Genomic DNA, 12,934 nt, shown 5'->3' on the forward strand with positions numbered 1-12,934 from the left:
CCCAAACTCTTGGACCTTGACAGGTACATCTGCATTATTGGAGCTCGGATCAGCTTAGGACTTCCAAATTTGAACATTGAGCCTCTCTCTCTCTCTCTATATATATATATATATATGTATATGTATATATATATGTATATTTGTTAATCAATAATTATTTCTTAAAAAGATGGCATGACTTATCGTGATTTATGAATTTTACATGGCTGATTTTTGTAGTGTGAATTTGTCTAGGAATATTTATTTGTTGTGTTGCATATTGATTATTGAGTTTTTAGAGTATTATTCATTCAAACCTCTATTAAAGGAATTTCGAAAAGATGTTGAAAGTGACACGTGCATTGAATTTTGGATTTTGTTGAGTGTTTCAATTGGGCTATAAGTTTGTATGGGTTTTGACATGCATTTTGAATGTTTGAGACTATGGATCTTATTGATCCAATAAATTGTCAATATTATTTAATTGTATTGATTTTTAACTAACAAGTAATGTTTGGTTTTTTTTTTTTTAAAGATATTTGACGCAAAGTACAGTAACTGTGATGTGAAATTTTTGCATGTTTTTATGCCTGCTGCAGGTAATAATTGACCGTGGGAAGTACGAGCTTTCAAGTAATGTTGTGAATATTCATTGTTTTTTTTTTTAAAAAAAGTGGAAGTTTGGCATGAAAGATAGAGACTGTGACGTGAAAGTTTTGTACATCTTCAAGCCTAGTGTAGGTAACGATGATTGAAATTTTTTTTTTTGTACTTTTTTCATGGTTCGCGAACTCCATGTATATTTTTAATTAAAATTTTGATTTAATTTTTTTTAGATGAATAACATTAAAAAAAAATAAAATTTTGAGAGAATTCTCATAAAAAGACATGAAAGATGAGACGAGTAAAGGACACTGGAACATGACCTCAAAATGGACTTTATCGACCTTAGAGGTTAGGTACTCATCGGTGATCGTTGTAAAAAGGATCGAAAAGACAAGAACATTGAAGAGATGAAAAGAGAAAAAAGTAAAGAAAATCAATTTTTTATTGGGTCCTACGACAAAATTATATTTAAGAAATCAAAAACCATGCTAATTCAATGGTTTTTTTTTTTTTTTTACTTTTTATTTAGTGTTTTGTTCCGAGTTAATGTAATAGGTTATGGAAACTCGTAATGTCCTTAAATTTTTTATCCAAGCTTCTATTCTATGTAAGAAGAAATCTTAGAAAAGATTGATACATATATTAATATGCTTTAGTAAAGTATTGAAGCTTGTAAAGATAAATGGGTATTGATTTTTTTATATTATTTTGTATATATTTAAGTTTTTTCTTATTTTTTTCTTTTATTTAATTAATTTGAAGATAAATGTTTGATTGACTACAAAGCATCTCTCTTATTGAATATAGATTCTCATAAAAAATTTTGTCTCTGTTATATTTATTAACTTTATTAGTTGCAATTTGGTCTAACGTTGATAATTAAAATTAGGATTAAATCCCATAGTATTTACATCTACTTTTAATTTGGGTCCTACAACTTTACCTTTTTGAGTCTATTGCATGTTGTTTAATTTGGATTTAAAATTGACTATTGATTTTTTCGATATCTTGGTTGTTGAATTATTTTTATACTTTAGTTGGTTGTTGAAGTGTTTTAAATGTTTAATTATTGTTTTTTGTATTTATTTTAGGGATTATTGAAGTTATTTGAATGATTAAGTTAAGGTCAGTTTGGTTTTTAAATTTGTTACGAGTTTTATGTTCTTTGGCGCAAGAGTTTTGTTTTGATTATTCTTCTTTCTTGATGACGATTTTGTTCATTATAGTTTTTATTATTTGTTTGGCTCCATTTTTATTTTTAATTTCCTTACATTTTGTTTAAATTGGTTTAGAAATTGATAATTGACTTTGATTTTAGCATCTAAAATTATTTATAATTTAGACATTTGCTTATTTTTCCTTTTTTATGCAAATATTTCTAAATATATTTGTAACAATTAAGTTTAAGGTTAGTTCTTCTTTGAATTGTTCATTGGTTTCTTGCCAATAGAATATACTGTGGTGCCTTTGTCAAGCAAAACATATATGAAATTTAAATGAAGATGTCAAACAATTATTCCAATTAGCCTTGTAGTAGACATTTAAACGAAGATGTTAGCCTTGTAGTAGACCATAAACCAATCCTAGGTATTAATTTCTTTTTATTTCAATAACTTTTAAAACATATATGATTTTAATAATGACAAAACTTGCATGATGAATAGAATAGGATAAAGTATTGAAAATAAAGTATCCTATGAAGTACCTATAGATAAATCTATAATTCAAAGTAATTATGAATAACTAATAATAAAACCAACATATATAAAATACAATAATATACAATTAATAGCAAGAAAGGATAGAAAACATAAATTAAAAAAAATTATAGCCATCAAAACTAATTATAACCAAGAATTGTCAAACAAATATTGCTTTTGCTTGATCAAAACTAACAATAAATTTATAAAATAATAACAGAAAAATATTAGAAGAAATAACTATTAAGCACAAAAAAATATAGTAATAAGTAAAAGTAAAACATTATCTTCAAAATTACCTCAAATCTAACTGAGTAAATACCTTGAATAATCATGATTAATGGCTAGTACTGTCACTAAAAAAAAAGAAAAATATTAATTAGATAAATTCTATTTGAAAATAACTTAAAAACTCAAAAAATCATTTCATAGTGAAATTAGAAATAGGATGAAAGGTTGGTACTTCTATACATTTTTTTTATCCATTTTATCTTGAACTCCAAAAAAGTTTCATTGCATATGGGTTTTAGTTGTAGATTTAAAAAAAAAAACCATAAACCCAAAGAAAAATAAAATAAATTAATCTACAAAAATTCAATAGCACTTTCAACCTTCATGAATAATCATTAAAGTATTAAGAGCCAAAGTTACTAAGGCCCATCTGCTTCCCTACAGGCTATTTGTAAAACCAAGTGCCAAGCTTTCCTTTTCCAAATTTGTAAATTTCATTAGTCTAATTTTTTAGTTCACTTGAAAGTTAAGAAATAGTACAAACCTCATCAACATTCATATCTAAACAACAATGACATCTCTAGAAAAATAATAAGAAAACATTAGAATAAATAACTATTAAAAATCAAACAAAATTAAAAATTAAGTTAAAAAAAACATAATCTTTAAAATTACCTTAAATTTAATTGAGCAATTATTTTGAATAATCATTGTTAATGCATATTCCTATCACTAAAACAAAAAATAAAAAATATTAATTAAATAAAATTTATTTGAAAATAAATTAAAAAACTTTAAAGAACATCTCAAATTTTATTAAAGATATTTATATTTTTATGTCAAATGAAATTCAAACATAATCAAAGTCTCAAACATTCATGCGAAATTGAACTCAAACTTAATTTCATTATCATTTAAGAAACCATGCTACTCAACTACATTTACAAAAATTACAACCAAAAGACATCAAAAAAGGAAAGCAAAGTAAGTAAGGATATCACCATCCGATACCCTTCCCTCTCGAGCTCCTTTGGTGGATCATACGGCATTGCGAAACCACCCATAAAAGCTCCACCGTCTCTCGGGTCCAACTTAAACACTCTTTTCTTTGTCATCCTTAACATCTCTTTAGCATTTTTGTGACCTGGGTCCCACTAGTAACCCAAGCTAGCGCTTAAATCCAACAGATCCATTTGACTATAGTCAACCCCTTCAACGACGGCAATCTCTTCCATTATTTTGCGCTATTTTGACACCATCTATCATCTCAACCTGGCACATTTTTAACAGATCTTTCGTGCAGTTACTTCGATAGCTTTCTTTGATACAAAAAGAAAAACAAAGTAAATCCTAAATCTTAATTCTACATACAATGAGAAATACAGCAAAAGAAACATTGAAAAACTCATAAATTTATAGAAGAAAACGCTTGAAAGAAAAGTTAAACCCAAAGATCTGAATGACAAGATTGTCCAACGAAAAGAGTTAATCGTCTTATTTTCTTTCTCTATAAGTTTATTAAAGAGAAATCCAAAGATATGGTAAAAAAAAATAAAATAAAAGAAAAAACAACAAGGAAAGGTGATATCTAAAAAAGAGAAAGAAAGCAATAGAATGAAGTTCGAGATTATAACAATGGGGTATTTTATTAGTATTCTTTTTCTCATCAAATATTTTTAATCCTTTCTTTCCTAATTTTTATGATCTATTTTTTTTCTTGTTGCATCTATTAAGAACTTTTACCATATAATAATGGCAATTAATCTGACATTGAAATCTCAAAAAAAAAAATTTCTCGAGCTATGCATAAAAGCTTTCGAAGACAACAGAATAATTAAAAAAAAAAAAACTACCTACTACAAAATTTTTAAAAGATTCTTTTTGTCTACAGTAGAATAGATTTGGACAAGATAAAGTGCAACGATGTAGTTTTAAATTTTGTAATAATTCGAAGAGTCTAACAGCGAAATTTATTCTAAAAATTGTACTCCTCCAAGGTGAGCCTATGGATACATTTATTTATTGTTTGTAGATAGATTTATTCTGAATTAATGGACCATACTTTTGTAGAATTAATTACTCTTCTCGTCCCGGTCAATGGTTTCTGATCGAATATAAGCCACGTGTTAACAGCTGACCTAAAGTGGATCCATCAACAACCAATGACATTGTCTTGAGGTGTCAAGGTAACTTTAACTAACATTAATTAATTAATTATTGTCCGATGATCTTATCCAAACCGCTAAAAGTAGATACTAGACACCGTTTGATAGCACCACCAAGCTCAATGTTGCAATCCCCTCATTTTACGTTAAGAACTCTGATTTATCATTTTTTTTAACCGAAAGTGAAGTTTTTTTTATTACATGATAATAATGACGCTTTAGGATCGATACAACATATTAAAGTAGAGATTAATTAAATTGAAGATATTTTGAACATGTAAATATAATATTTTAATTTAATTAATATAAAATTTATTTTATCTCCAATTTAAAATAATTAGTATTGGTTTTAATATGAATACTATTGTTTTATCTGTTTTTAAATATATAATTGTATATTTATAAATAAATAAAATTAATAAAATGTAAATTAATTGAAATTTGTATTCATATTTAAAATTAAATCAAATTAATGTAAAATTTATTATTTGTAATAATGTCTAATTAAATTATAAAGATAAAAAATGCAATATAAATTTTTATTTTTATTTGAAAGATAAAAAAATCCAAGTTGCTGACTATAAAGTGCTTTTTTTCTTTTTTGTTTTTAGTGAAGGCGGTTGACTACGTCAAGTTGTTCAATGGCAAGAAAGCTAAAGTATTTTCAACACCACCACAGAAAATATGAACGTCGGTCAGATATTTCTTCCCAAGATAGTGCGGTGGGAATTTCAGATTCTGCCACATGGCAATTGGAATCTCCATGATTGTTGCAGCACAATTCTTTACATTCAGGTTCATGAGTGATTGGCTTATAATTGTTCTCACTCCCTCTCATTCTCTCTTTGTCCCTCTGTTCTGTCCAGTTTCCAATTGGGAAATCTGTTCAATTTGCTTTCTTTCTTACCTTCCCTAGCTTTACTTTTTTGAAAACCGAAAGTGTTTTCCTCTGACAGAAAGAAAATCAAATTTCTTGTTTTTGTTTATTTGAACCAACAAACGAGGACTTGAAAGTTGAAAAGTCTGTTTTTTTTTTGGTAAAACAATGGCTGCAACTTTGTTTCAAAAGCCTTCAGCAATTGTTTTCACGGGTACCCAGTTTCCAGTTTCCATCTCTAAGTATATTCCATTAGAATCCTCGCCTTGTATACATTGTAATTATCAATTTAGAAGCAACGCAGGTAACCAAAAGAAGGGACTTGTACAAGTCAAAGCTACAGTAGCAGCTGGAACCCAAGGTGTTTCAAAGACAAGTGAGAAGAATGAATTTGATGGGAATCAATTGGAGAAGAAGAAGCTGAGGATATTGGTTGCTGGGGGTGGTATTGGAGGATTGGTTTTTGCATTGGCTGCAAAAAAGAAAGGTTTTGATGTGTTGGTGTTTGAGAAGGATTTGAGTGCTATAAGAGGTGAGGGGCAATATAGGGGTCCAATTCAGATACAAAGCAATGCATTGGCTGCTTTAGAGGCTATTGATATGGAAGTTGCTGAGAAAGTTATGGAGGCAGGGTGCATCACTGGAGATAGAATTAATGGATTGGTTGATGGGGTTTCCGGTACTTGGTAAGTAGTAGTTAAGGGTTCTTGCATTAAGTTTTTTTTTTTTTTTTTTTTCTCCCTCCTGAAATTGTTTTTGGTTGTAATGTTTGCTATATCCTATATGTTTGGCTCGCTTATTGCAAAATTTTAGATAGTGTTATCTTTCTGTTAAAAGGTAATAGCTAAAATAACTTCTCAAAGATTGGAAACCCAAAAAGAATAAAATTTGTGGATGTTGATATGGTAAGCTACTAGGTGAGACAATGGAGGAAGACCTCCCTGCTGTGGATAATAATATTTTACCTAACTTCTGTTTCTGTATCTAATACTGTTGTTTGGCTGCCTTGTCTAAATATTGGTTATGAAAATCCAATCACAATAGATAATACATGGTTTAAACAGGTACATCAAGTTTGATACTTTCACCCCTGCAGCAGAAAGGGGGCTTCCAGTTACAAGAGTTATTAGTAGGATGACTTTGCAAGAAATCCTGGTTCATGCAGTTGGCCAAGACATAATTTTTAATGAGAGCAATGTTGTTGATTTTGAGGATGATGGACATAAGGTAATATGAATATGCCAATAGGTCGAGATCATCTGCTTAACAGTCATTGTAGCTAAAGGAAAGGATGAAATCTTCTATTTTATTAGTTTCTTTTAATGTTCAGCAAGCTGGCTTTAGGGGTTATTTTCTTTCTGCCTCCTCTGGCTGATTCTTTTGTGTTGACATTTTTTTCTAATTATGTAATTTAAAAGTTCAGGTTACTGTGGTACTGGAAAATGGAATGCGCTATGAAGGTGATCTTCTTGTTGGAGCTGATGGAATATGGTCGAAGGTACATTTTATTTAATTTAGTTGTACAGGCAGAACATAGGCTTTGTGTGTTAAGACACTGGATTGTTAACAGCCTAGTCTAAAGCTTAGTTTGACAAGATGTCCCTGACAAATTGATTATCAAAGTTTTTTCAGTAAGCTATTTTAAAGCTGAAATAATTGCTAAAATCCAGTTTTATAAAGAAAACTCAGTTGTAGGAAACATGAGCTGACCTACAATGGGAATGGACAGTATGGTCCCTTGGTACTAACAGCAAAACAAAATTAGAAACTAATCCTTAACTCTAAACTTGGTCAGCTACATGAATTCTTTTCATTAGTCTGCCCTAATTGAGCAAAATCAAAATCTAAATACAACTTGAAGTTTTCACCAATGGCGGCATTGATTGTTTTGTCACTAGTTGTTCAATACTTGAAATGTTGAACTGGTATCATGGTTTGTAAAATTTTCCTTTTCAGGTGAGGAAGAACTTGTTTGGGCCAAATGATGCTGTATACTCGGGCTACACTTGCTACACTGGTATTGCAGATTTTGTGCCTGCTGATATTGAGTCTGTTGGGTATGTTCCATTATGTTTTTTCATAATATGATTGACTTTACATCATGAGTCTGTATTTTTTCTAACCTTAGGGTATGATTAGAATGTCATGGGGCTTTGCTACATATAGTTGCTTATATTGAAACTTCTCCTGTGAAGGTACCGTGTATTTTTGGGACACAAGCAGTACTTTGTTTCCTCAGATGTTGGTGCTGGAAAGATGCAGTGGTATGCATTTCACAAGGAGCCAGCTGGTGGTGTGGATAGCAATGGTAGATAACCTCCAATGTTTATTGTTAGAATTCAGTATATAAACTAACAAAAACATTGAAAGCAGCTTCAGTTGCCCTGAAAGTTATTTATTTTGTTTACACATCAAGTGCATAAACATTTCTTTTAAATTTTCAACTAATAAGAATGCTTATATTGAATGTTTCTAACTTATAGGATTTGACTGTTAATTTCTGTATTGGTTTAGTGTATTCTAATGTTTTTGCTTTTCATATTTTTGCAGGTAAAATGGAGAGACTACTTAAAATATTCGAGGGTTGGTGTGATAATGTGATAGATTTGTTACTTGCTACTGATGAAGATTCAATTCTTCGGCGTGACATATATGACCGAACACCCTCGCTAACTTGGGGAAGGGGGCGTGTAACCTTGCTTGGGGATTCTATCCATGCAATGCAGCCAAATATGGGTCAAGGGGGATGTATGGCCATTGAGGTATGTCTTGAAACCAATGTCTTGGCAGTTCTTTCCCCAAATTTAAGCATTGCCCTAGATAGTGTATATGTTGTTAAAACCACGTTAGTTTACTAGTGTTTGCCATGTTTTTACAATAATCAGAAGGATATCAGGTTATCCAAGAGAACCTCATGCCAAATAAGCACATTTTTTTTCCTTCAATTATGCAGGACAGTTACCAATTAGCATTGGAACTTGATAAGGGATGGAAACAAAGTGTTGAGTCAAGGACTTCTATTGATATTGTATCTTCTTTAAAGAGGTATTACGGCATTTCCTTTTTCCTAAATAGTTTGAAAGGCTCAAATATTTAAAAAAAGGAGGTCAAAACTGCGTGTTCAATCAAAAAATTATATTTAGAAAGTACTCATCTCTCAGACTGAATTTTTGAATATATATAGCATGTTCAACTGCATGTTCCCTGCCTGGTTTTACTTGACTAAGTACTTAGTAAGGAAAGAGTCCTTCAAAACAACAGAAGTAGAATATCATTAGTGAGTATCTTTTGATTCAGTACTTAATAAGGAAAGAGTTGTTCTAAACCATAGAAGTAGAATATCATTAGCCAGCATCTTTTGGATTGTTTCTTATGTCTGGAAAACTTTGCTTATCCTTGAATTTAACAGATTCATTCATCACAGTCTAGATTTTCACTGAAAATTTCCCATGCTGTCTGCTAATAATGATTTCTTTATATAATGTATGACATCTGTACAACCAACTTACTTAGATATCATTGGTCCGCCGTATCTATTTTCTGCAATCCAAAACTGACTCATTTATTTCGCAGCTATGAGAGAGCTAGAAGACTTCGAGTTGCCATCATCCATGGAATGGCAAGAATGGCTGCAATCATGGCTTCAACTTACAAGGCTTACTTAGGTGTAGGGCTTGGTCCATTGTCGGTAAGAAATCATTTTATGTAAGTCAATAATTATATAAAGTCAATAATTGTGAAAAAATTGCATGCATAATCACCATGACAAATGACCTGCTTTGCAGTTTTTGACCAAATTTCGGATCCCGCATCCAGGAAGAATTGGTGGCAGATTTTTTATCAACTTAGCTATGCCCTTAATGCTCAATTGGGTCTTAGGTGGTAACAGGTTAGATCTTGAAATGCATGTTATCTTCTGCTTCTATCTTTGTCTTGACATTCATGGAACATCTTTAGAAGAGTTAACTACCATCTTCTGTTCACCAATTTTTTTCTTAGTTTCAAAATCTTCTGCGTTTCAGTGAGTTCTATGGTACTATTGCTTCTTTTTTGACAGACTCATGAAATGGCATTCTGAACGTAGAGCCAGGAAAGAGTTTAGTGACAAAAACTTTTGAAATTGCAAAAAATTGAAGTTGGGGAAAGGACAAAAGGGGGTTTGGAAAACTGTTCTAAAAGAATTCTATAAGATCTTAGGACAAAGTTTCTGATTTCTTCTTCCTTCTAAAAACGAATTGACATGTTTGCAGCTCAAAACTTGAGGGTAGGTCCTTAAGTTGCAGACTGTCAGACAAGGTATGCTGCTTTCATCCTACTGATTCTGCATAAATGGCTATAGAAACTATTTGAAACATCTGTTAAGTAATTTCTTCAGGCAAGTGACCAATTGCGAACATGGTTTGAAGACAATGATGCATTGGAGCGGACTATCAATGGAGAGTGAGTATGATAGTTTTATATTTGTGAATTTCATCATATTTTCTGACAAATTATTCAACACGATAGGCTCTTATATTTTATTATCTTTCTTGTCTGTTTTGCAGGTGGCTTTTGTTGCCAGTTGGAAATGAAGCAGTTGCCTTGCAACCTATTTGTTTAAGAAGGGATGAGAGCAAAACTTTCATGATTGGGTACGTATTTGCTTATAATTTGTTTGTAGTATATTTATGTCATTAAAAGGGATTTTTTTTTTTCATTTTTTTGGGGGTGGAATTCCAAGCGAAAGTTAATTGATGGCAGCTTAATCAATCCTATTGACCGGTCTACTTCTTTTCTCTTATAGTAATTTATGTCTGTCGATGCTTAATGGCCATTGCAGGAGTGAAAAGAATGAGAATTTTCCTGGAACTACAGTGGTGATACCTTCACCGCAGGTGTTTTTCAACTGTTTCAAAACTCTGATCTAGAGCTAACGCAGTTTGCTCTCTTCTGCAACAATTACGTTGAATGATTTTCTGTTTTCTTTTGCCTAATTATCTCAGGTATCCAAAACACATGCTCGAATCAGCTATAAAGATGGTTCATTCTTCCTAATTGATTTGCAGAGTGAACATGGGACCTATATCCTGTAAGTCAAGTGCAGTAAGGAACCTCTTTATACATGTCAAATTTCCCGGAGTTTCTGTCTAAAACTAAACTCTGTATGTGCAGCCATGAAGGCAGAAGATCTAGGGTACCCCCAAGCGTTTCTACTCGTCTTCGTCCCTCAGATGTTATTGAGTTTGGATCCGGTAACAAGGTAATAAATAACATCTAAATATGAGTTTACCAACAACTGCAGAAATGTTATTCAACATTTGCTTCTCGCGAGATCTTCTAATTCAAGTCATTTTCGCATCTCTAAAACATTTGCAGCTCATTTATTCACTTTTATCATAAATACACTTAGTTCTACCACTTTTTCATAACTTAAACCTCGTCTTAAATTCCAAGCAATGTGCAGGCAGCCCTCCGGGTAAAGGTTATGAGATCGCCTCCAAAGATTGCTGGGATGGAAGATGGTGGAATTCTTCAGGCAGTTTGAAAAGTTATGAACCTGTCATTTTGTGAATTTATAGCATTGTACAACATTTATTTACACTGGTGGATTAAATGTCATATACCCGTGCTTACCTTCAGGCAGAGCAAGAATAGGAAAATGTCAACTTCCATTCTTTTTGAAAACTATATCTCATTTATGTTAAGCAGTCATATGCAAACATTTAACGGTATTTTTCCCCCAAGTGCTTCTTTAGTAAACTTACACCATATTTTGAAAAAAAAAAAAAAAAATCCTCAATGAAACCTTCACACAACTTCACTGTTTTTTTAGTTGAGGTTGTAAATATTTGAACTTTGATTATTCGAACTTTTAGTCTATGCGATTGTCGGCAACTTCAATGTTTCAAGTTAAGAGCAAAAGACATTTTTGGCGGTCTCTTGGAGTTGACTTGTATTGTTTCTTTAAACAGCTACTGCTTCTGGTTAAAATTTTTAGTTTCCAGACTCTTCTAAACATGGGGTAGGGACCTTATCGTCTAGGATGGAACCTTGGATGGTGCCAAGTAATTGTCTATGAGAAACTAGAAAACTGGTAGGCATAACTTTGGAAATAATTTACTGACAGATTGGACCCAATTTCATTACAAAGTCAGTGAACAATGCCCATGTCACGCACATGTAAGATGTAACCTATCCCCAGTTTTTGCCTTTTTATCATTTTCAAGTCAAAAGCATTCTATTTATCCTCAAGTAGTCTGGAGCAGCTACCTTCACATTTCTGATGACTTGCATCTTCTTTCTTTTCCCACTCTAGCCTCTATAGCCCTAACAACTTGAACTAAGAATAATAACGAGAGTGGAAAAAGAAATGATCAACGATTTTTGTATAATTTCACATACTACTTGCTTGAAGAGTTGGTTCGAAACTTGAAATTTGCTCCAAAAGATTCACCAATTTATATTTTAAGAAATAGATTTCAACAAAATTACGATTTGGTTTCAATATTTACAATTTACGAGTTCATAGTTTAGTAAATTTATACGGAGAGAACCTGTTTCTTGAAAAACACATAAAACTGGTTTCTGAATGTCAGCCCACAAGAAAATTCCAACAATCACATGAGAGGCCAACAGCAAACTGTAAAAACACATGGGAAACCATTGACAATTAACAAACCTGCCCTACAATAATGTAAGCAACAAGTAGACTGAGTAACGGCAAACATTTTGTCACAACAGTCATATATTTGTAGACTTACCATTAAATATAGACTTTAAAAGTTATCACTAAATTTTTTATTTAAGTGTAATTAGTCACTTAACAAAATTTATTTTGTTTTAAAGATAAATCTCAAATTTGATTAGGATATTTTTAAAAAATAAATTTTAGTTTATAAAATCAGATTTTAAGTTTGAGAGTGCGATTACGTGTGAAAAATAGTTATGACAACCTCACAGCGTTGATCCAAAAGATGAAACTAATTTGATTTCAAATTATCAAAGTCATAAAGTCTTTTCGTAAATTTATCAAATAATTTAATTGTTAAAAATTGATCTTAAAATTACTTTAATAGTTTGGTAGAAATTTAAAATAATTTTCTCATCTTAAAAATATTCATAAAAGACTACTATCCCACTCTGAAGAGAGCTCCGTCTTTGGATTTATTTAATCTTTTTGTTGAAAAAAAAAAACTTCTACTTGTTAAAACAATTTATTATAAAAAATATATTCTAATATGTTGGTAAGATTTTTCGTCAAGAGCTATCCTCCAATCTGTTGGTAAGATTTTTAAAAAATATTTTTTTAAGAAAATTTATTAAGTCTTTTACTAATTTGATAAGACTCAATTCAATATTTAAATCTTCCAATAGTTTGGTAGGATTGAAAAAACTTT

At 31.0% G+C, this 12,934-nt stretch overlaps 1 protein-coding gene across 12 annotated transcripts; it reads left to right on the plus strand.

Annotated features, from left to right (window-relative positions):
- The first annotated feature begins 5,346 nt into the window (after positions 1-5,346).
- Positions 5,347-11,269, plus strand: ABA1 (zeaxanthin epoxidase (ZEP) (ABA1)). 12 transcript variants are annotated; one of them, XM_089766561.1, is made up of 18 exons: positions 5,352-5,476; positions 5,852-6,244; positions 6,623-6,785; positions 6,982-7,056; positions 7,515-7,615; positions 7,754-7,866; positions 8,109-8,320; positions 8,512-8,603; positions 9,132-9,246; positions 9,344-9,447; positions 9,616-9,654; positions 9,809-9,854; positions 9,934-9,998; positions 10,103-10,189; positions 10,342-10,432; positions 10,541-10,626; positions 10,710-10,797; positions 10,992-11,269. In XM_089766561.1, the coding sequence occupies exons 1-18, from the start codon at positions 5,427-5,429 to the stop codon at positions 11,106-11,108; spliced, it is 2,037 nt and encodes a 678-aa protein (XP_089622687.1). In that variant the 5' UTR covers positions 5,352-5,426; the 3' UTR covers positions 11,109-11,269. The 12 variants fall into 12 exon arrangements, 10 of the variants coding, with proteins under 10 accessions (XP_089622689.1, XP_089622687.1, XP_089622688.1 ...); XM_089766562.1 differs by lacking the exon at positions 5,352-5,476 and adding an exon at positions 5,529-5,772 and having other exon boundaries at positions 5,863-6,244; XM_089766563.1 differs by lacking the exon at positions 9,616-9,654 and having other exon boundaries at positions 5,347-5,476; positions 10,378-10,432; positions 11,002-11,269.
- The last annotated feature ends 1,665 nt before the right edge of the window (positions 11,270-12,934 follow it).

Source organism: Durio zibethinus, chromosome 10 (genome assembly GCF_047325235.1).
Source record: "Durio zibethinus cultivar Kanyao isolate XHJ-2024 chromosome 10, ASM4732523v1, whole genome shotgun sequence".
Classification (NCBI taxonomy): Eukaryota; Viridiplantae; Streptophyta; class Magnoliopsida; order Malvales; family Malvaceae; genus Durio; species Durio zibethinus.

Excerpts from the sequence above, each read along its gene's own strand:
- ABA1 (XM_089766557.1), top strand. The coding sequence starts at position 5,727 with ATGGCTGCAACTTTGTTTCAAAAGCCTTCAGCAATTGTTTTCACGGGT. Across the intron at positions 8,604-9,131 it reads ATTGTATCTTCTTTAAAGAG|CTATGAGAGAGCTAGAAGAC; the intron begins GTATTACGGCAT and ends TTTATTTCGCAG. Across the intron at positions 10,190-10,341 it reads AGCAAAACTTTCATGATTGG|TAATTTATGTCTGTCGATGC; the intron begins GTACGTATTTGC and ends TTTCTCTTATAG.